Source organism: Halyomorpha halys, unplaced genomic scaffold (assembly GCF_000696795.3).
Source record: "Halyomorpha halys isolate HHAL.00 unplaced genomic scaffold, Hhal_1.1 Scaffold946.1, whole genome shotgun sequence".
In the NCBI taxonomy this organism is placed as follows: Eukaryota; Metazoa; Arthropoda; class Insecta; order Hemiptera; family Pentatomidae; genus Halyomorpha; species Halyomorpha halys.
In genome coordinates this window covers 591,669-615,485 of record NW_027107439.1, presented here as the reverse complement: position 1 = coordinate 615,485, position 23,817 = coordinate 591,669, and the positions used below count along the sequence as shown (strand labels likewise).

General features: G+C 28.7%; 2 protein-coding genes and 1 long non-coding RNA gene across 4 annotated transcripts in view; 1 reads left to right on the top strand and 2 right to left on the bottom strand.

Annotated features, from left to right (window-relative positions):
* The window catches only part of LOC106687323 (uncharacterized), a 51,164-nt gene extending 42,875 nt beyond the window's left edge, over positions 1 to 8,289 (bottom strand). The window contains exons 1-2 of the long non-coding RNA XR_001344150.2: positions 8,190 to 8,289; positions 7,929 to 7,978 (exon numbers count right to left, since the gene is read on the bottom strand). This is a non-coding gene — a long non-coding RNA (uncharacterized lncRNA). The remainder of the gene's footprint in view (positions 1 to 7,928; positions 7,979 to 8,189) is intronic.
* The window catches only part of LOC106687322 (uncharacterized), a gene marked incomplete in the record, with an annotated part of 206,330 nt that overhangs the window by 174,821 nt on the left and 7,692 nt on the right, over positions 1 to 23,817 (top strand). For both annotated transcript variants that reach the window (XM_067045725.1, XM_067045724.1), the window contains 3 exon segments: positions 20,359 to 20,505; positions 21,109 to 21,358; positions 22,584 to 23,817. In XM_067045725.1, the coding sequence (XP_066901826.1) occupies positions 20,359 to 20,505; positions 21,109 to 21,358; positions 22,584 to 22,612 (426 nt within the window).
* nudC (nuclear distribution C, dynein complex regulator) overlaps positions 15,243 to 23,817 on the bottom strand; it is a 26,342-nt gene continuing 17,767 nt past the window's right edge. The window contains exons 5-7 of the mRNA XM_014431143.3: positions 15,931 to 16,125; positions 15,631 to 15,833; positions 15,243 to 15,554 (exon numbers count right to left, since the gene is read on the bottom strand). Coding sequence (XP_014286629.1) covers positions 15,503 to 15,554; positions 15,631 to 15,833; positions 15,931 to 16,125 — 450 coding nt within the window. The 3' untranslated portion in view covers positions 15,243 to 15,502. The remainder of the gene's footprint in view (positions 15,555 to 15,630; positions 15,834 to 15,930; positions 16,126 to 23,817) is intronic.

The window sequence follows — 23,817 nt, the reverse complement described above, 5'->3', positions numbered from 1 at the left end:
ATTTCGCAGATAAAAATTTTAGGAGTAAATGAACTTGCCACTGAGCAAGATCATCCACGATCTCTTTGAGGAATAATTGCAATGATTTTAGATAACGAAAATACCAGAAAACACCCTAAGGAAATATCAGTACGTTATTCTCATTAATTATGTTCACTACTCACATGTGAATATTGACGAAGTACATAATGATGTATTAGTTAGTTAGTTAATTATATTTAAAAATAAAAATACTTTTCATATTATGACCATGGCTCTTATAAATTTTTTACAATTCGATTGTTAATGAAACTAATTTCTAGACTGATATAAAGCAATTATAAATATACTAAATTTCCTGACCGCTGCCCTAGACCACCACAATCGATTTCAGCTGTCATATTCTATGTGCTGTGAACATTTATTACTGAGAAATATTTGATCAAAAGTTGATTAATCTGCTTCTCTTAAATATTTTTTTTTTACAAATTAAAATTTTACTTTTAATTCAAAATAATTCAATTTATTGCAAAATATTAATTTTCCTCCCTCAAATAGACGTTACAAGTCATTTTCAAATAAATATTTCGATTCGCTAAATCAAATAACACCACAATAATATTCCAAAAGTTGATATATTGACTTTTAACATTGGAACAATCCTCAATAGTAAATTTAAAAAAATAAATAATGCACCAAAGTCGTAACAGAAAGAAAGTTTTAGGAGCTATTATATAAAGTTAAATTTCTATTCTGAACCCTGAGTCAAATAATCTTGCACCTGCAATGCCGCCAGATCTGATCCATAATTACAATTTATTTTTACTGAAACCTGTTATTAAGAACCGTTAATAAATGACGGTTCATTACTCACTATAAATGGCCTAAATAGCTCTTGTCGAGGTAGTATAATTTATTTTACCTGTTAGCTATTCAAAAGTTTAAACGTCCATATATTTACGACGTAGATCGACAGTTAACACATTCATAATTTAGAGTAAAAAATAATTGAGGCCACCAAGTGCAGACAGAAGCGATCAGGTTCGAATTCAGCTTAAGAGGGGGATTACATTTGTAGTACGTTTCTAAAATTAATCTCGATCGATTGAACACAGCAACAGTGGATAGTGATTAATTTAGGGATAGGATTTTTATGTGCTAAAAATCCGATATATGTACATAAATATGTGCTAATAAATTGTCAAATATTTAAAAAAATATGTATTTATAAATTATGTATTATTCAACAATATAAATTACTAATTAATTAGTAATTTTATAACTTAAAAAAAGTTACATAAATATGTATTTATTATATATTATATGAATAATATTTTACAGAAATTATGTTAAAATATGTACAAAAAAATGTACTTAGAGAAAACATAGCTGTTCAATAACAAGACATTAATTAGTAATTGTAATTAAACTAGGGGAGTGAAACAAGACTAAGATGAGAAAAGACCATGGAAAGGGGGGAAACAGAGAAATGGATTGAAGAGTAAACAAACGAATTCTAGGAAAATGGCACAGGAATAAGACCCTTGCTCTTTCTGAGAAATTCTCGATGTAATTCTGTGGGAAAATTTATTATTGCCACTGCTTTTAATTTGTGTTCAAAGGTGAAGATATAGAATTTTTACGCACTATTTATTATAAATGATAAATTTCACCTTTAAGTTTCTTGCGTTCTCTTGAATTTTACGTAGTTGCTGCGAAAAATGTATTTACAATTGAACAAATAATTTAAGGTAATACGTGATTCAGGACAAAATATGTAATAAATAACAAATATTTCAGAAAATATGTGATTTACAACAAAATATGTAAAAAAAGGCCAATATTTAAAAATATGTGAAACAAAAATGGCTTCTTTTGGCCAGAAATGTCTTGAAACGTCTTTAGTTAGTAAGGAATCGAAGATATCATGGTCAGGTAAAAATATGTGAAAACATAAAAATCATATCCCTAGAGATTAACGTTGAGATTCGAAACGGAGTATTTGATAGCGGAATATTATCACTCCTGGCAGACACTAATATAGTTTTTCTTTTTTTATGAAAAAAGTATGATGAATGCTTAGAAAGCAGTATTAATACGAACAATACTTTGTAATCATAGAAACGGTTTTATGCGATCACTTAAAGTGAACCAAAGGTTTAAAAATAAATATTTTTTTTCATCTTGATAAATTTCTCTTTTGTTTCTGACGGATCTACAGACATTATTACGGTTACGGAAATATAAAGGGGACAAAACAATATTTAAACTTCAATACAGGAAGTTATATTTAATTTCAGGGAAAAATTTTATTTGGCGATTCTAAAAATAATGAAAATTTCAACTAACTTATGCAACGTTTTTTTTTTTCGAAAACTAGATAGCAAAACTAAGTTAATCAATTCGAGACCAAACACTTTTTTTATTAGTTGTTGATTTTAGTAACAGAAATAACAATAATAACGAGCTTTTATGTGAAATAACAAAAATAAGTGGTTATTATTGTTATTGTAGTTTTTAATGTTTTTTTTTTAAATTAAAAAACATTTTGTACATGTTGTAGAAGCATAATTCATATTAAGAATAGTTTCTTCTGGTAGTATTTTATTCATCATATCTATACATAATGGTTTATAAACATTAGGACAGGTTATTTACTGGTAAATATTTACATGATTGAGAAGAAATTAAACAAGGGCCAATAACAATCTCGAGACTATAGTTGAATCGAGGAAGATGCGACAATAAGTGTGTTAAATAACGATTTTTATGATTCAGCCTTCATACTTCAAACCTTTTATTTAATTTTAAGATTTATTTATTGATAGATATTACAATCTGCCACACAGTTGTGGGCAATAGGTAATAGTGATGAATGAATCTGATACATGCTAAAATTAACAAAATAAAAATAATAATAATAAAAAAACAAAAACTCTCTTAAAATATATACAAACAAAAGAATAGACAAGATGAACATAATCAAACTATCTGTACAAACCTTTTATTAATTTTACAATAATAATATATTCTTAGGAGATTTTATATTTTATCATTACAGTTATATCTTGTGTCTTTTCCCTTTTATAAATTGTATTTTATATCTCTTTCTTTAAATTGCTTGTTTAACGGTAAATTTTTTACGCAATTATTAATTGGATGAATGGACGGATCGAAACGTGGAGTTGAATAATATATTAGTATTGTAAATATAATAGAAAATAAAAGTTTTGAAGTATGAAAGCTACATTGAAAAAAAAAATTCAGAAAACATCAAAAAGTTTGTGCCTTAAAAAAAATTAAATAAAATAAGCGATAAAAAAAAAAAAAAAAGTGACCAGTATTGTTTTATTTTATTTTTTAATTTCTCAACTTTCTGGAAACTTAATTCATATAAAGTATAGCTTCTTCTGGCAGTGTTTCATTTATTATATATCCATACAGAATAGTTTATTTTCGTTGGACCAGGTTATTAACTGGTAAATATTGACAGGAGCGTGAAGAAATTAAACAAGAGCCAATAGATAACAATCTGCAGACTAGACGTGACCCCGCCTGGAAGCCATGACCAAGAAACAAAACCAGCTCAGCGGCGGGCAAGGACGGAAGGCGAAAGTAATCCCAACTTTCACTGCCCTTGGGCGGCGCATGCGCCATTCCCTCTACTGCGGAACTATGACATGTGAAAAAAACTAACAATGCAGTTATTACAGGTCATTAAGAAAACCCCTTCATTCATACACGCGTGTGATCACAACTGATTATATCCCAAGCTTATATTCTTTTTTTTTCATCCTCTCAAAATCTCGCTCTCAAATGAATAATGTATGAAGATCAAACTAATCGCTGCTTATCACACAGAGGGTCCGGGTTGAAGGGGATTTCCCAGTTCGGTAACCGAGATGGCTATAGGCTATATCTAAAAAGTGATACACCGATTAGATTGGAAAGAAAAAATTATGAATCTTCGTTTTATAACAAGTTTCGTAAAATCATAAGAGCGTGAAAAATGTAAGGGCTTAATGAATCAGGCTAGACCTGAGATCAGTGGTTCACAAGAGGTAGTCCTGAGCACAAGTCAAATTTTTCCCAAATAAATAAGTTTATAAATAAATATAATAATTTCAATTTTTTTTTCGTAACCTCCTTCATTATTAAATTTATACAATACATACACACAATTGCATAATAGTGACAAATGTATACTGGCATACTACTGTCTTGGTTTGCCTTGTGGCATTGTAAGGTTAAATAAATATAATAAAATATATAGTTATAAATAAATAAGTTTTGAAGCGATGTTCATTGAATGAGAATGAATGCGTATGTTCGATGTATAAGTTTCTAAAAAAGTAAAAAATAATTATTTTTATAATATTTTTAAAATTTATTTATTGATATTTACATAAAAATACAACTAGTAAATGGAATGATACTAGGCACGTAGTGATACCATCGGTAGCAAACTAAATTTTATAATGTGATGAAAAATAATTTTATTAACCTATGTGTTGCAAATCTTATTAATGCATTTTAGGGACACGTTTTAATCCATAGAACGAATTAACAAACCATTAAACATTTTTCACTGTTTATTAATTTATGAATTTGAGTATTTTTTTTTTAATAAAGCATATTTCATCACATACACTTCTGTATATTTAACGGTTATATTTTTAAGGGTGGCGGGAAATATCCCTCTTTTATCGGGAGTGTTCCCTACCCACACCCCTAGATAAGTTCTGGTGGGCACAAGGTGCTTCTGACTTCTCCAAATTGTGAACTGCTGCCTGAGAAGGAAAAACCGCCAAAATGACCAACTGACTAAAACCAATGTAGTCTAAATATGTAAAATAGATGCACATATATGTTTTATTAAAAACAAAAAATAGGACATTTACAAATGGATATAGGTTAATGCCAAAAAACCTCCGAGTACGCCGTTGTAACAGTAGAAAGGAATAAAAATTATTGTCTTAATATTACTTTTGGTACTTAATTTGTCCTTCATGATGAAATGAAAAGGATTTCTCCTTAATGACAAGAATCCTAGAAAGAACTTATTGGAAGGAGAGAGGATTATTTCTTGTGCGGAAGTCGACTATTGTGATCTAATTCAAGTTGTAATAGTTTTAACAATGAGTAATAGTCCCACTGAACCATAAATTATTACTTACTTCAATATCATGGAGAGAAAACGGTCAACGGGATAATACGTAAAGAACCAAAAATTAATACCAAAATAAGTTTTTTATATTTATTTTTTCGTTCAGTCAGCAAAATTGAATTTTAATTTTTATTAACTTCAACTTTTATTAACCTTCTAAGAGGGTTTAACATTTATCAATATACATACACAAAACTCGGATTTTTCTTTATGCTTTAATTTAAAACCTTCGTATTTTTATCAAAGCACTGTCACAACATTAAAATTCACTCCAGTTTTATGATTTATGCCGGAGTTTTACCAATAGTCGAAGGCCTACTGGTTACATATGTATATATCTGGCCACTAAAACCATGAAGCGGTTCTTCGTTTGGGAACTTGGAAAGAAAGTTTCTTGTGCAGTGCATATACAAGGAGGTGATGTCATCGGCAGATTTTCTTTCCACCCATTCGAGCGTCAGATATCCACTTTATAGAGGCAGGATATATCCAAGGAGAGTTCACATATTCCAAATTATATCCACAGCTGATTGAACAGTAATTTTTCCGGGTTACAACCTGAACCCGATAGTTGAGAATTCACTTCCAAACCCACTGAGTTACTCCATTACTGCTGTATTGTCATATTGCTACATGATTATAATGCATAATAAATATAATCAAACCTTGTAGCTACTTATGCATGAGCTGTTAATTATCTTCAATAAGCAGGGACCTGGTTACAGTGGAGTGTCATCTCCCAATAATTTCAAAATCCAGAAATTTGAGATTTGAGAACTGTAAAAACTGAGGTAAAACGTTACTCAAAGAGGTTATTATATGAGATACCAGGTCCTAAACATTCGCAAAATAGAAACAAAAAAATACAATAACTTAGATATATCAGTTGTTTTAATAACTTTTTTACTGTGCTGTCTAGAGTAAGGTTAAAAGTAGAATATTAAATTTTTTAAAGATTCATTAAAATTAATTTCAATAATAAATGGATGTCGCAATTACAATTTTAGTGAAAGTGGACTGAAAATATTACCCTCTCCTCAAATTAGTATTCTTGAATATAATTTTCATGGATGGACTATACTAGTGATTCATGTAAATTAGAAGAGAATAGAAGTTTTTGTATACAATCTACAAATTCAATACTTTTATTTCAACAGAATGAACTTTGAAAATGGATCTTAAATTTTACTGCAATGATATTTTTAAAAAATCCATCAGATTCAATACCCAAATGGATATTGATGTTTATCGGATACTCCGGGACCACAATCCTCTTGCTGCTATTAAATTCTTGATGTCAATAAGTAATAGAGTGATTGCAAATGAAGACGTTAACCCCCACCTGTTCTAGTAGGTTGGTTCCTCTAAGGAGTGAATGAAATTGTGAACAATTATTTCAAGTACGTTCATTTCCAACAAGGTGTAATGGTTTCTATGGCAACAGTTTCTAACCAACTAAACGTGGAGACTCAAAAAATAGCGCTGGATCTTCAGATTTGATCATCCCAAAGCAATCAGGTGATCTTAAAAGGTATTTCGGGTGCGAACTTGCTCCTTTTACAGAGGAATGAAAAGGGAAAAGGGAAGAGCATTCGCAAAGTCCAAATTTTACTGAACTTTCTTTTAGTTTCCAATTCTCTTTCACAAAAATGTTTTTTCACCTTTCTCAAGTGACACGGAACTAAAAAAGCTTATTTAGTAGAAGGAGGGAATTCCTGTACAATGTTGATTTCTTTTCGAGCGATTGTACTTCTATTTTTAGAAAAAAGTGATCTGCATACTGGGACCTCACAGCCAGTATGCTGTTCCATTCCTTGAAGGAAGCACAAATGATGGCCAACCAGAATAAGCAGATGTGTAAACCGCGAAGTGAGGAGTTATGTACAGTAATATCTGGGTCTAAGCCACAACACAGGAGACATTTTTAACTAAATATTTTCTAAATATCAGTAAACTAGAAATTAAAATCTAATTTCAAATTACCAATACCATATACAGTTATGTATATAAACATCATTAAAATTTTGTGGGATTTTTATCAAAATATTCTATACATAATATCTATAATACCTATGTAATGGATTAAATATTACATTACATTCAGGAATACTGATTCAAGAAGTGGGTAATATTTTCTTTCATAAAAATGCTTTTTCAATATTATCATTAAGGTTAAAAACTAGTATTTTTCACAAGAAAGTCATCCACATATAACATACCTGAAAATATAAGCCCAAATGCAAACTGTGTAGAGTTAATGATGTGAAAAATAATAAATTACAAGTAAAAAATGATCATATGTGCAACAACAAACAAATGACATATAAAATTATAAAAATTAATAAATCAGTTTAAATGAAAAAAACATTTACATCAATTTATAATAGACAATATAAATCTATTAACCAGAATGTAATAAACATAATATCATAAATTATCCTTTTTTATAAAATGACATAAGCTCTTGGTTTGATACTATGATGACACTATAAAAAAGAATTTCCTTGACAGTGATCACTCTATAATTAAATTTGAATTATATATAATAATAATGACTTAGAAAATTATATTAGTATTTTGAAAGATAATTTAGAGAAAATGGACAAACAAAATGTTATATATAAAATTTACCATGGACATTGTGAAGGTTTTTACACAGGGGAAACAGCTACAAAATTAAAAACCTAAATTAAGTAATTAACTTAAATATCTAATAGTAAAAATGATAAAAATATAAGTATACTAAAATATAACCAAAAAGTAAATAATTCAGAGTACTTACAGATGACTGATTCCATTTGAGATATTCTCATATACAACACAACATAGTATCTAAAATTAAGTAAATTGATTTTATTAATTACCTTACATCCTTCTATAATATTAAAATTATCAATAGATATTTTGTAACATTTTTAAAACGCCATTAGTTCATAATTATCTGATGGTATAAAGTTATTGGGTTATTAGCAGTGTTAAATAAGTAAACTATACAGTTTATTGTTAAATTTAAGAAATATGTTCGAATAATGTAGGAACATACTCGAAATATCGGTATCATGATATTATAAACTGAATAAACAATTGGAACAATATTACTGGAAGTTACAATTGTTCATAAAGATATCGGAGTTCCAACCATTTTTATATCACAATTTCTACAATAGGTAGCAGCACTAGCGCTATATCTTGAGAATTTTTACATCTCTATATTTTTTTCAGCTAGGATCATGTACACACTCGCAAGAGATTATTTCATATTTTTAGTGTTTCTTGAAATGTGGTATTAAAGTTAAATAGTAATAATTTAATAATAAATTTAATTGATAATAATAAATGTTGTTATAATAATCAATTTAATTTGTTAATTATATAATAAATGCATCTTTTATTGTTCGGTTGGTACATATAGAGTCCGCCAAAAACAACACATGATCACGTTTTCAAGATATACAGTCCTTCATTTTGTTCTGTCATTAATAGAAGTTATAAGTTAATAAATGTTATTGTGAGTTGTTTTGTGTAAAAACCACCACAAATGTAACCGAAAAAAGTTGCGGCAATATACCGGGTACCAAATGAATATCAAACAATTACTATTCTGGATTTTATAATAAACCAAAAAACAATATTTTAAATGGATAAATCATATGGTAAAACGTAAACATTGTTAGTGCTACAAAAATCAAAATTGTATTAGTATGCCTTTTAGCTCATGAAGTCATTTCATGGATTAATTTATACAATAAATATTCATAATTTTAAGATTTATTTAGGTAAGTGTTGTAACTAATCGGGGAAGGCTAGGTGGTTACCATAAATATCAAAAGCCAATCACGGAAAAACTTAAAAGATTAGGGATGGGAGAGGGTGATAATATAGATGTGAATAACATTTTTTTAAACATCGTTGAATTGATCTGAGCAGAATAGCCTGCATGAAGTTGTATTTTTAAACTATTTAGTTCTAAAATTGTATTGAGGTAAGATAAATTATAAATAATATTGTTAATTATTTTGAATTGTTATGGATTAAAGATGTAATAAAGCTGTTTTGTAATAAGATTGTCCCTGAGGATGGCCGAATTGGCTAAAACGTCGGACTTATAAAGAGAATAAAATGTTTTGAGACTATAATTGATAAAATTTAAATTAATTTATTTAAACAACATTAACCAGCCTGAAGAAATAAGTATTTCAGATTTGTTTAATAATTAATGATGAACAAATTGTGATAAGCTGAAATTCACAATTACTCTTAATTTAAAGAGTTCATAACATATGTTTTTTTCTATTTCCAGAAGATGTAAATTTATATATTCAGGGGATGATATTCAGCATTGTGAAAAAATGTAATAATCCTTTAATAAATTAAATGAATATTTTATATTACGGACCCTTAAGTATCTTGCAGCCTTCATATTATGCATATCCTTTGCCAAATAATTAATTTTATCTTAAATTGAAACTATTGAAGTATAATGAGTTCAGTAAACATCATTAAAAAAACATATTAGCATGTAATAAATAAATTAAATCTAAAATGTTTTCATACCTCTCACCTCATTGATTCCGTTAATTTAATATTAGCACCAGAGCTAATAGCGCCAGCCATCATAATTTGAAACATCCTCTACCAACATTACAACGAAAAACAATTAAGGTTTGAAAATTCTATAAAAGAATACCCGTTTATCTTTTAAATCAAATATACCACCATTGCGGCAATTGGTATTAGAAAATGTGAAATAGTTCAGTATTAAACACAATTTACAGATTGTCACATTTATTGATAATGAATGGTTTAGATTTAGTTGAACACAAAAATACCAATCTTTAAATCATATCAATTCTTGACATTAAATAACTCAATCATCAAGAAGTCATTTATATTTAACTAAAATCTTCCTTCGAAATTTAAAAATCAAATATATTCCTTCATAAACATTTTATTACCTGATTTAAAATAATATTCTTATTTAAATATGATTGCCCACAAAATTGTGACCAATTATCTTAAAAGGTAAAATAAGCAGTTAACGAAACAAAGTCAAAGCTGCATCAAAAATTGATACTGTAATTTTTAGTTACTTACCACAAATATTTCATCTTGAAACAGACACATGATAACGAAACCACTGAACTTATTAAGGTAACTAGAACACTAAAGGCGGGCACATCTCAAATTAGCAATGTTGCCAAATCTTCCTATATTTTCTTTATCTTCACTTCGTGATTTAAATTAAACGATAATTTCTGAAAAATAAAAATCATTCGAGATTATTTAATTCTATTAAAATTATTGAACGTGATAAAGCCGTTTAAATACGTTCAAAAGTCCTTTATTGTATTTCGAACTGAATACCGACATGAAATTTCAAACTGAAACTAACTTTTAAAAAAATAATATTCAAAATCATTATTATCAGAGTTAAATAAAATATCTTTAGTAACTTTTTTGTTCAAAAACAATTCACTCATATCAAACCTTAATAATAATTTTACAATTTCAAACTATAATCTAAACCTCATAAAAAAAAAAATTTTTATCAGATAAAAAATTGCCTCGAGCAATCAATTATGTCCAAAATGAATCAATATTTTATTAATGAATAGTTTTTGAAACAGTAGCGGATCCAGGAATTTTCTCAGGGGGAGGGGGCACACCAGATTTATTTCTATAACCAAATCGATAGTGTTTCAATAATTTAAATTTTGAAGCACAATTTATTTTCCAATTAAAGATATAATAATGAAAGCATACGTTCTATTTATATGTAATATAAACAAGTTTTCAAGAAAAATAATTATATATTACGTATTCTAGGGAGGAAGGAGGGTTTGAAAAGTTTACTGATACCCCATCATGTCTGAAATAAAGAAATGCTTAAGATGTTTCAGTTTCTAATCCATGAAGGAAATACGGTTTTAAATGAAAGCAATGTCGCAATTTAAATACTGGAATCTTTCTGAAAAAGTAAGAGTGGACAAGAGGAAGACTTGCGAAGTACCCGCTGGGGGGACGGACACCTTGACATTTCAATTGGCGGAGTTAGTCGCCCTTGCTCCCGAATCCTCCAAATCCTGGAGTAGGGGACACGATATCTCCGACACTTTATGTAACAACTGAGGATAATAACAATAACAGAACTGGTTCCTCAGTGAAACTAGCCCCTGGAAACGGAGTTTATGATCCAGTTTAATAGCAGTCCAGAAACCTAAGAGGAAAATGGAAACAGGAACTACCTCAGGATAGCAGGATAGTGGAGTTTTAAACTCTAAAACTTAATATATATATATATTAAAAAAGTTTTATATATTAAAAAAATTTTATATATATATTTTAAAAACAGGTAGTATAATTTAAAATTTAGATTGCTCCTACCTCCAACAAAATACGTGTATAGTCCTGTATCCATTTGCCATAATCAGATAACATAATAGGATATGTTATGATCTATAAAAATGGGCACTTTGTTACGAAACCAAAATGTCAGATTCACCAGTTATTCCAAGAAGAGGATGTGTTGACGACAGATGAAGATAAAATAAGAAAAATGTTCATCCTGTTCTGAAGGGAACTTGCATCCGGATCTGAAGCCCACACAATCCTGTGAACCGCTGGTGAACCCTTTCTCTTGGTCATTGCTAAACTTAGCCTTCGTTATACTCAATAGAACATATTGCAAGAAGCCTGTTTCACAACTTTCACTAACCTCATAAACTCCCTATTTTGACCCCTATCGAATTAAATTAATTAAACGATTTAAAATTAAAAATTCCAATACATGGAAACATAATTAGACACTCCTTTGTAAAACATGCTAGCTAACAAAATCTACTTTTTATAATATTAAAATATTTGTTAGTTGTACTGTTTTACCTTCATCCACCTGTCACTTACCATAACTTAACACATTATTCTTTTAAAAGAACACATATTCAAAAGATTTTTTCAAAATATCAATAAAATTTGCCTTAAATAATCCAGTGATGCCAACAATTTAAATTCACCAGTAGTCATTTTTATGGGGTTAATAAAGTTTGGAGGATTCAATACTATTGTGGTGTTTCGATTTGATGATAGTCACAATTTCTCTCAGGTGGAATGGGCACTCCAAAAATTCACAACCTTGTACGGGATTACAATAGGTCTATATCTAAAGTCTATGGTTGACTTATCTTATGAAAAAAATTATCAAGTTACAAGAGTGGATTGTCTGAACATTAGTGCCAACTAGATTCCTACAGCATACTTTACCAATAATTTTAATTAAACAATTCTTCCTTGCTTGAACACTTATTCACTAAGACTTCAAGTTCCATGAATGGATAATTTTTAAAAGATTTTACAATTCTAATTTGAATAGTATGAACATCTTGTATCATTGGATATATAATGAAGACTCAATCAATTGATAGCTAGATTAAAGGTTTACTGAGGTTATGTCCAGTATTGTCTCCTGAGGTTTTGTATTTAATTTGATCTGAATACATTCATAAAATTTACATTATTTGCTTAGTACTCAAACAGTAAGAACCACTTTACAATACTTTAAAATTGTCCTGTGAATTATATATATCTTACAAAAGATTGTAAATGTCATAAAACAGAAAAAATATAAGAGATGAACTTCCCTAATGTTAAATTAATAATTAACAAGGAGTGTGAAATTATGATTCTCCAGAGAATCTTATTAACCCTGTTTTTTTAGCCTAAGACCTCAGTCAATAATACCAGTGCCATAGAAGAGATATGCTGCAGTTTTTATGTTTAGCCATTGAAGTAAAATTAGTTGTATATATTTAAGAAAAATACTCCTAATAGAGTGTTAAGTAAAAATATATAGCTGCTTTGCTTCGATAGAGGCTCATCTAGCAAAAAAGTTCTTTTTTATTTTATATGTGATACATTTCATACATTGTACAGCAGATAGGGGTTCCTTATAAAAGTTTTTCGGGATACCTCAGTAGAGAAAGTATGTGCAGTCTACAGTAGTCTTTGCAATTCTAAATAAAATCAAAACCTAATTTTGTCAGATGTCCTATTATAAAAAAAAAAAAAAAAAAAAGCAGTGATGTATGTCTATTGATAGAATCAAGAAACAGATATTATAAAAATCAAAACAACCATAACATTTATCTATAAAGGGATTTGAAAAATAAAAAAAAATTTATCCTAATTTTTTTTTTAATATTTATTGCTATTTACAACTGTACATTATAATAGATTTAGTAAATCTGATCTAAGTTAAATTGGAGTGTTACAACCGTGTAGAGAAACTACCCATTGGTAGCACTCTAATGACATTTTACATTAGCTGGTCTCGTAGCCATCTTCTTTTCAGCCGCCCCAGAGGATAGTCAGGAATGGAAGAGGATGCAAGGTTAGAAACTAGAGGTTTGATGCAAGGTTTGAGTGGTTAGGGAGTTTATAATGGAAGGAATGATATCTGGTTCCGGCTAGATCGGTTACATAGGGAACATTAAGGTCTTTAAGTATCATTTTATTTGTGACAAAGTAAGGAGCATTCCTGATTTAGGTAGTGAATTATTAATTTTTAGACACATTCTATCTTGTTACAATATATTTGTTCCATTTTTAACATATTGTTTTGTTATTGATAAAAATAATAGTTACATATGTATGAGAACTTTATTATGATTATCAAATAGCTTGAACTTTTTCTCACTACCATTTTAGTTTTCACAATAAATGAGACAAATGCATTTATTAATACATAACGTTTTCGGCTTTTTAAGTACCGGCATTATTTTCATTCTACATACAATTTTAATTAGTTACTATTTAATTTTAATTTAGACAATTTTTTTGTTTAAAGACTAACATTAAGTTATTTATATGCTACGGTCATTTTGAATTGACTCTATGTAAATTTGTTGATATATTGTTTCCGTTGAGACTTGAAATTATATTGGGACAGTATGTGAACCATGGCCAAGGGAATCCCACATGGAACGCATTGGGGTAGAGTTCCACATAAAATCCTTTTGGTTGATCTGAGTATATCCAATCCTCAGCTGAGAAAGCCCACCTTCCTTTATGGACAACAGGATAAGTGAATTCTCTTCCTGAACATCGGCTCCTCAGCTAATAACTTCTTGTATCTTGTGATAGTCCAAGTCTTCTGCAATGCTAGCCAGAACTTTTCCTTGATTGCGAAAATAACCTTCATTAGATTGGATAAGAATTATTAGTTGACCAAACCTTTTTAATAGTTTTCTTAATCACACTGTCTACCACCTTGTTTCCTCTGATTCCATCTTGGTTGGGCAATTATAAAAAATGAACCACATGAAAACATCTCCAATGTTTTATGTTGATATAACATCACAAGTACAATAACATTTTTAAAAATAATCATTTTAAAAATGTTTCAGAAGTTATTTCATATTCACATTCGCTCAATATAGAAACAAAACACTACCTTATCAAAATAACCAATATAAAATATTGTTTTCAATCAATTTATAAGACAAACTAAATAAATAAAAATAATTTTTACATACAATGGTTTAGAAATGTAGTTATAATTCTGTAAGACCCATCCACAGCTAAATCAATCAACTATACCTGAAACCTGATCTCTCCTATTCAAAGCACCCTTATATTTATTTATATAATGTATTTTAGAATTAAATTATAATAAAATTTACCAATATAACTTTACTTTATGAAATGATAAGGGATGTCTAATTATGTTATCATACTTCGTCATAAGGGAATCATAATTTCATAAATAGCAGGTATATATATATATTTAGAACTAATGGACTCAATAATTTATTTTATATTAAAATAAGCTTGGTCAATCGTTAATCAAGATTATTGGAAAACATTTCAGTACAATGGGACCTCATTTGCTACCTCTGCTTTCATTAAAACATATGCATAGACGTACAAGTAGACCTTTATAAGTAAATTTCAATGACACAAATAAAAATGTTCCTAGGTGATTTGTTTATCTGATTATAACAACAAACTTTAAAAAAACTAAAAATTCTTTCATTATTATGAATCATTATCATTCAATATTATGAAACTTATGAAAAGGAAAAAATGAATGAAAGCCATAGTTATGATACCTTGTTTTATTTAATAAATATAAAATTTCAGAAAAAAATATGAGTGAGATAGGAACTCCCAATGCATGTGCGCATTTCACAATTATATACAAAATTATAGAATTAGATAAAATTATGATACAATTAGATACAATATGTACATTTTTCAAACATATTTATTCATGAATAACTGAATAAACAATTATGGAACATGATGAGCGCACATAACAGGCATCCTTTGAGGCTGAAGTCTTCATGTGAACAATACAAATTATGAGAATTTACACTTGGAGAAATCCATTTCTGGATGTTGTTCCATGAACCTATGGAAAATAACAATAAATAACATAATACAAATAATCAAAGTAAAGAAAACAAATTATAAAAATAAGTACATACTTTTTGAGCATATCTTTTTTCTTCTGCTCATCGGAGGTTGGCAGTCCAAGTTCACGTTGTCTTTGATCATACATCATTTTTTCAACCAAACCCCTAGTTTCACCATCTAAATCGGATAACTTTGATGGTTCAGGGTTAATTTTTCGAGTAGCGATTTCTGGATCGTGGACAAATAACTTTGACCACCACTCCATTTTGTTCACCTGAAAAAGTTACAATTTGTAACATACAATAATCTTTATGTTTAACAGTATATATAATATATATAAGTTCAAGCTATTACTGAACAATTAAACTAACTTTCTCAAGTGTCAGGGTTAGATTCCTGCCATCCTCAATGACCCAAGTTGATTCTTCCATTTTGACTTCGTGTTCAAATTCGCCGTCAATTAGAAGTTCAATCCCTCTCACTCCGATCTTAAGGTGTTTCTTTTGAATGTCTACTAACAAGTCTTTCGCCTTTAGTGTAAAAGTAGTCCTAAAAGGTATCCTAATCTGAAAGAAAAAAATTAAAAATTACACAATGTAAAAATAGTAAAAGTTTTTTTATCACATTAATGGGTAAGGCAACAATTGAAATAGAGATTTAAACTACAATTTAGAAGTTTTAACCTCTCAAGATAAGCACATGTAAAGATTGTTCTCATATAATTTCATTAATAGCATTCAGCTCAATGATGTCACAAAAAAAAGTTGACAAATAAATTGTACAACCATGACGTCTTAAAGAACTCTACTATAAAATAGAATACATTTATGCATATGTTGGCCAGTGGGAGAATGATTAGTAAACAATAGGCAAGTAAACAACAGGACCCCAAGTCACAGGTGTGTGGCCTGAGGTGTAGCAAACCCTTTACCAACACCCAACTCAATGAATAACAAATATTTGAACCAAAGCACACTGTGGTCAACAGTACAAGAATCACTCCAGCACACAGGTGACTTAATAATAAACATATATTCGGCGAAAAGTAAAAAAAAACAAGTAACAGTAAAATTCCAACTTTTCCATGAGAAAAAAAAAAAGGTTTTCATCATACTGCAAAGGTTTTTATTTTTAATAACATGGACTAGCGAGCGATATATCATCCAATAGATAAAAATAACAATTCGTTGTTGTGCACACAATATACGCCAAACAAATGTAATGAAATAACTCGTAAATCAAACCGTTTCTGTCATAACGCGGATTTATAATTTTAACGAAGAAAAACAAAATAATTTCTTAAGACCGATTCAGAAGGTAATGTAAGTAACCGCATTCTTAAGGCAATGAAGGTTGCAATATCATAAAAGCAACGATACACGAAAAAGTTAAGGAGAAAAAAAAAAGGCTATTAAATTCATGTAGTATCGGATCTCCACGGGTTGATGACTAAAATCAGTATCGTATTGATACTGGTATCGCAAGTATTGGTCAAACAATTTCCACTGCCTAAGGACAACAAAGGCAATACACAAGCAACGTCTAATTAAATATTTTTCAAAAATGCAATTTAAAGACATGTTCACAGAATTCTCATTTAAAAACATTGCATCAAGTCATTATTTGGAGAAAACGATTTATACAGGCAGCTTTGCTAATTTCTGACAAGATTTAACTTTTAAAAGTTAACTAATAGAGAAATAAAACGTTATTGTAATTTAGTTTATTTTCTATATTAGCTGGTTTTGTATAAATTAATAAATTGTTTAACAATACAATCGATATCATAAAAAAAAAACCACTTTTTAACAATTATCCGTTATCCATTTTTGTTTAAATAAACGACATAGCAGTATAAGTGACAGGATACTAAAATTTAATGTTTTTAAAATTAATTAAATAAAATCGTATTTATTATTATAGAACCTGGGAGGTGAGGAGAGGAGGTGGCTTTTGGATTACCCATTTGTTAGTATAAATAATTAACATTTTTGGAGTCGACTAAGAAAATAAATTAATCCTTCCATCTCAAAATTTGAGAGCTTTTGATACTATTTGAATCGAATGTTTGTCCATTACAGGTTCCATACGACCGTATCTCTTTATATATATTTTTTCAATATTAAATCTATAACGGACATGAGCAGTATCTACATGTATCCGTCTAAATTATTGCAGGTATAAAAAAAAAAAATAATGTAATAATTTGCAGGTTTTTTTCATCAATAAAAAATTCAAGTACTACTACGATTTGTTGTATATTACGGCGGGTTAGCGGTAATCTGTGCATCAAGGTAACTAACATAGAACTTTCTATATCTAAAACAAATAACATTGATGTATCTATCAATTAATATAGCATTGTTTAACCTGGAACAATACATAAACAAACAGGAAAACGGTAATTGTAACCTGCACGAAAGATAAATCAGCAAAGACAATTTATCTTCTAACTATAGTAAATTATCTAGATGGCAATTCTTATCAATTAATTGGCTAGAAAGTTCTTTAGTTATGAGATAAAACCCTTATTCTCACAAATTGTGGTAATTTAGTTAAATATTCTTAAGAAATCTCCTTAGAACATGGCATTGTATGAGAAAACGGAATCCATTCATACCTATTTGCTAGTACTTCACAATACATTTGACCTAATAGGAAAATATTTTTGGTTCAATGTTGAAGAAGACATTTATTAATCTTTATGAACAGTCGTCATGATCCACAAGTTGACCATAAAATTTCATACCAAATGCGTGTGTAAAGATTTTCGACTCCCTAAATGGATTTATAAAGCCCAAGCAATATTAATAATTGAAGCACGTAGGCTCTACCAAAAGCTCATTGGAAACAATAAGCAGGCAGCGTTGACTCTTATTGGCTCACAAAGGTTACATCAACTCCTATAATCCTTTATGCAAGAACGGTAAAGTGGAGTAGCTTTGAATGGGTTAGGTCATCTTCCTCTCAATAAAATTTAAAACGATTAGCATGAATAAGATGAATAATCTGAACCTGTTAATTTCTATTTCAACAGGTTCTTAACCTCTACACTCATCCCAAGGCATGGAGCACGGATTGATCCATGGTAAATCGATGAGATAGTACATTTCGTTTAATTGTACACAAACCGGATGCATCAAATCTATCTCATAGGACATATATCTGCAAATAGTTTTAAAAATTTATTTTATTTTATTTTTTATCACACTTAACACGGAAACGCATTCCATAATAATTTTGTCAAGAGGTAAAAACTTATTCGACCCATAATTCGATGTTTTTTAATTTGTTCTATAATATTTTTTTCATTAAGATCCATTGTTTAAAACTTCTAGTCGAAAAAACGAAGAAATACCTATTCGAACGAAAATTTCGAATTCGTTACTTTATTAAATTAATAACCTAATAAAAAACAGTTTTGTAACCACCAAAAATGTTAAGTTTGGATCCTACGATACCTTAAATTTGGCAAACTTTAAAAATAAATATAGTTTTTAGGTTAAAAATGAACTTCTCAACAGAATTAATATGTTATAGTACTCATTCCATGCATAATGTAATGCTGATTAATTTCTTATATTTTAACTGTTTCACAAGGATGCTCTGTTTAGGAGTTATATTTTTAATTATTTGCAGATGTATGTTCTATGAGATAGATTTTATACACCTGGCCCTTCATGTAAAAGGGAGTGATCAGAAAAACAATTAAAAAATAGTGCCAACTATTTATGAAATATTTTTTAATTGTTTTCTAACAGATAACTAATTTACAAAATGTTTCCATATTTCGAGGAAAAATAAAAATTATTACCCAGAAATAAACTGATATGAGTTATGACTGATCCTTAAGGAGCATCACTAATTCAACCAACTTAAAAACTACAAATATCCCTTTAAAAATTGCCTCAGGATTGATAACGACTCAAATTACCCAAGAATATCCGATATGCATTGGGAACTAAATACAAACACTGTGCATGAATACATATATATATAAATTGACTCATAATTTCTACCAACCTTGCTACAACTTATTAATTATTAAACATGTTAATAACCGAAATAAGAAATTACCTAAAAACGACCCATAGACATGAACATAAGAGAATTAAACATACATTGCTATAAAAATCATCAGTATTTTAATTCATTTGAAAACTGTTTTGGTTTTTTTCTTTCTTTCAGTTTATTTTTCACCAAAATATTAAACATAGTTGAAGGTGAAAAGTAGCAAGAAAAATGAGTTGTGGAAGGATGTATTGTTAAGCAATATAGGTAGTAATAAATATATATATATGGACTAGATCTTTCTTAAATAACGATTTCTGTTAGATCTTCTACTTGATGGTCAAAACTTATATTGTTCGACAATAACTATAATAAAGAAGTACCAAGCTACAATATAATAACAAAATAATGATAATAATTTTAATAGTTTTGACAACTTGTTAACCCATATTTTAGACTAATTATAATCAAGCTTGATTTTTTTGATCATAATTTTATAAATAAATATAATATATTAATACATAAATATTAATACATAAATAATGATAATAATTTTAATAGTTTTGACAACTTGTTAACCCATATTTTAGACTAATTATAATCAAGCTTGATTTTTATTGATTTGATTTAAATTATGAGACTAAGAATGAACCAAAACAATAGGTATCTAACTACATTCAAATAGTATTTACAAATGTATACACTGAAATATGCAATTTGATATTTCTTTAATGTATAATGTTCTCAATTAAATTTAATGCTGTAACAGATAATTTTGAATGTTACAGGGGGACGAGGAGACAGCGGGGTGGTACATACCACGGCCGGCGCTTTGTAGGGCAGAAAATACTACCTGCTCTTGCACGACAGGGGGCCAAGCCTCCATCAGAGCATGGCTTTCAACGCCGCCTCCATCCAGTAATACAAGCACCCAGGTCGATAAAGGATTTTATCATAATATTTGTAAATTAAAATGGATTTTTATATTATAATAGTATATGTTTTTGTTAATTTTACATTTATAACACAAAAAAATAGTCAATACAACATAACTTAAAATAAAAATATAAATATACAAAATTCTATATGTATATTTATATTTTATATGAAATATTTACATGCTTGACAAAAAAGCATAAAATTTAAGCAATTTTATGTGTTATTTAATATTTATGAATATTATAAGTTATTAAGAATACTGAATGAAGAAGGTGCAGATACAAATTTTAAGCTTTTATATGTATGTTTCATAATATTCAGTACCATCAGTCTAGAAATTAAATTAAATTAAAGGAAACTAAGTTAAAAAATAGGATCATTTATAATACATATATTTTTCATAGAACATATAAATTTTTGATTATCACTCAATAGCTTTTCAATTATTTAAGGATAGTTCTGTTACTTATGCTTACACCAGTTCATCTTAATAAACAAATTGGTCTATTATAAATTAACTCAATTTAATAAATCCAAAAGCGATTTCCATATTAAGTTGCAGATTAACTACATTGATAATGAACCTGTTATGTTTATAGAGTGGATCTTCAGGTTCACTCCTACTGACGGCTGCTAATCTTGCTGCACTGAGGCTGGAGCCGACAGTGACAAAGGAAGCTGATGCGACTTCGCTTGCTTCTTCTACGCACTTCACTATGATTAACTACCCTGGCTATACAAGAGAGAAGCGACAGTCAATATGTGCTAGGCACCATGTGTCAGCCATAGTACTATCCATGTCGGCTTTGTTTTTAATTGGATTAATTGCTGCTGTTTATTACATAGACAGTAAGTGACCACTTTATTTATTTAATCATCAAAAATTAATTTTAAAATAAATTTCATACAAAACTTATAAATAGAAACATATGAATTAATTTTAATAGAGCATTCATATTATAAAATGTATAAATCCTAAGCATGGCATCCGATGACTTGGTTATTTGCGATATTATATTATATTCGGATGACTTAGTAATTATTTATGGACCGAGGTTATTTAACGAGTCCTGCTTATTTAGTATGACTACTTTCCTAATTTTAAAAGTAGGAGCCTTTATTAATATAAGATAATATTATAATATGAGGAGCATCTAAAATCAATGTCTCTTCATTTCATAGTCAGACCAATGAGACTACTGGGACTGGTATTTATTTAAATGTGATTACTTGATTTTTTTTTATAACCAGGAAACCTGGTAATGCTTCGCTATTGCTATATTTGAGGATGTATACGGATTGATTGAACACTCTGAACTTTGATATTAATTAATTTATAGATGAAGTGATAAGACGGTACTATAGTAGCAGCTAACTTCAATGTATACTTTTTTGAGCAATACACCAAAAAGGCTTAATTTTGTAAATAACTTTTTTTTTTACCGAAAAAAATAATTGGGCCAACCTATCACCTTCCTGGTAAAATCCTGAACATTTAGCAAAAAGCCCAGTCACAATCGGATGAACAGTACGGCAGTACATAAAGTACAAACAAACAAATATTCATTTTTATATATTAGATTAAAAATTTCTTCAACTATAATTGTCTTAAAGATTGGTAAATAATTAATTTAATTTTTGGTTGATAACACAGACCATGAAGCTCGGACTGGGTGGCGTGTTCATTTAAATTGTCTCAACATACCATGCCACAGGGGGACTGACTTTTGGTGGAGGTGGATGGTCACCCATCTAAGAGCTAACCACACTTAACTGCGATAAATTTTGAATATCAACTGCACATGTGCCAACCAACCTGGTCCCTTGTGAACCATTATCTAAATGCATAATAATTCAAACCATTCATCAAATGAAATCAAACCAACAGGGGAGGGTTTACACTACCTTAAGAATATTTTTTTAGTAGTAGAAAGATAAATATTAGTGTCAATTTCCATTATTTAAAGGTAATTCTATTTATAAAAGAAAAACCTAGCATAGAAATTAAGCCTAAATTATAATATATATAAATTATATAATATAATATAAACCTAAATTAATTTATTTGTTTTAGTGAGATCAAGTTCAGTGCGGTATTCATGATGAGAAAGAAGGATGCAGAGAAGTACGAAAACAGCAACCTCAAAAAATTATTCTTTTTATTTTAAATGCAGACCACAGATTTGAACAAATTGTTTTGTAATTATGTGTAGGTTTAATTTGTTCGATTAAAAACAATGCACTGCAAAACTTGAATCTTTGTAGGTCATGTTACAATCATATCTTAAAAAATATTCATACACGATCGATGCTAAAATGTACATTCGATGTGTAATTATTATTACTATTATTTATATGTAAATAGTCAATAAAGAGTAGATTGAATTCTTGATGGCAGGTACAGTAACAAATAAATTAAAATCTTAAAAAAAGATTAGATTAAGTTTTATTTCAACTTCATTTTACAATTTACACAATTCTTAAACATTACTCAAGTAATGTCATAAGAATACAAGTAACATTAAATCAATAAGAAAATTCAAATAAAAAAATTTAATTTTTAATTTTTTTTAATTGATGGATTTTCATTAAAATAGTAAAATGAAGTTGACTAAATAACTGAGGGATTTTAGATACTAGATGATAGTGTTTTCAATAATGACTGTGATTATTAAAAACAAGCTAAATATAGAACAACTGGTTTTAAAATGTAACCTAATTTATGTTGCGTAAGAACTTATTTTTAATTCTTATTAGCGCTTAAGGTTGTATAATTAAACAATGATATTTCTTATATTTATAATGTGATATAATTATGTAAAACTTTGTAGTATTAAATCAGTTACATCTGAATGTCTTTCATTTACCCAACTATCTCGGGAATTTAACATAGCATTTCAAAAACTAATATATAGTTTTGGAATTAGCTTATACAATGTAATGATCTTATTGAAGCATAATCTGCATTGATATAAAATAAAATTATGTAAAAAAAAATTGTAAATTAAGTAAAGTGTTACCGCATAGTACGTACTATGCAGTAGTACTGCATATGTTATAGAAAGAGAGAGAGTGAGAGAGGTTTAGAAAATCTAGTCACAATAAGAAGACTGACAATTATGTGTTTACATTTAACCTATGTGACTTTCATCAATAAAAATGTAATCATTAACTGTTTAAATAATCAACATCCAATATATTTATTTCCAAATACTTAAGAAAATGAAAATGAAACGATGACACTTTATGATCATTTAACACTATTCATTTAAAACATGCCCATTTCAAGTACATAATATCTTTCCATA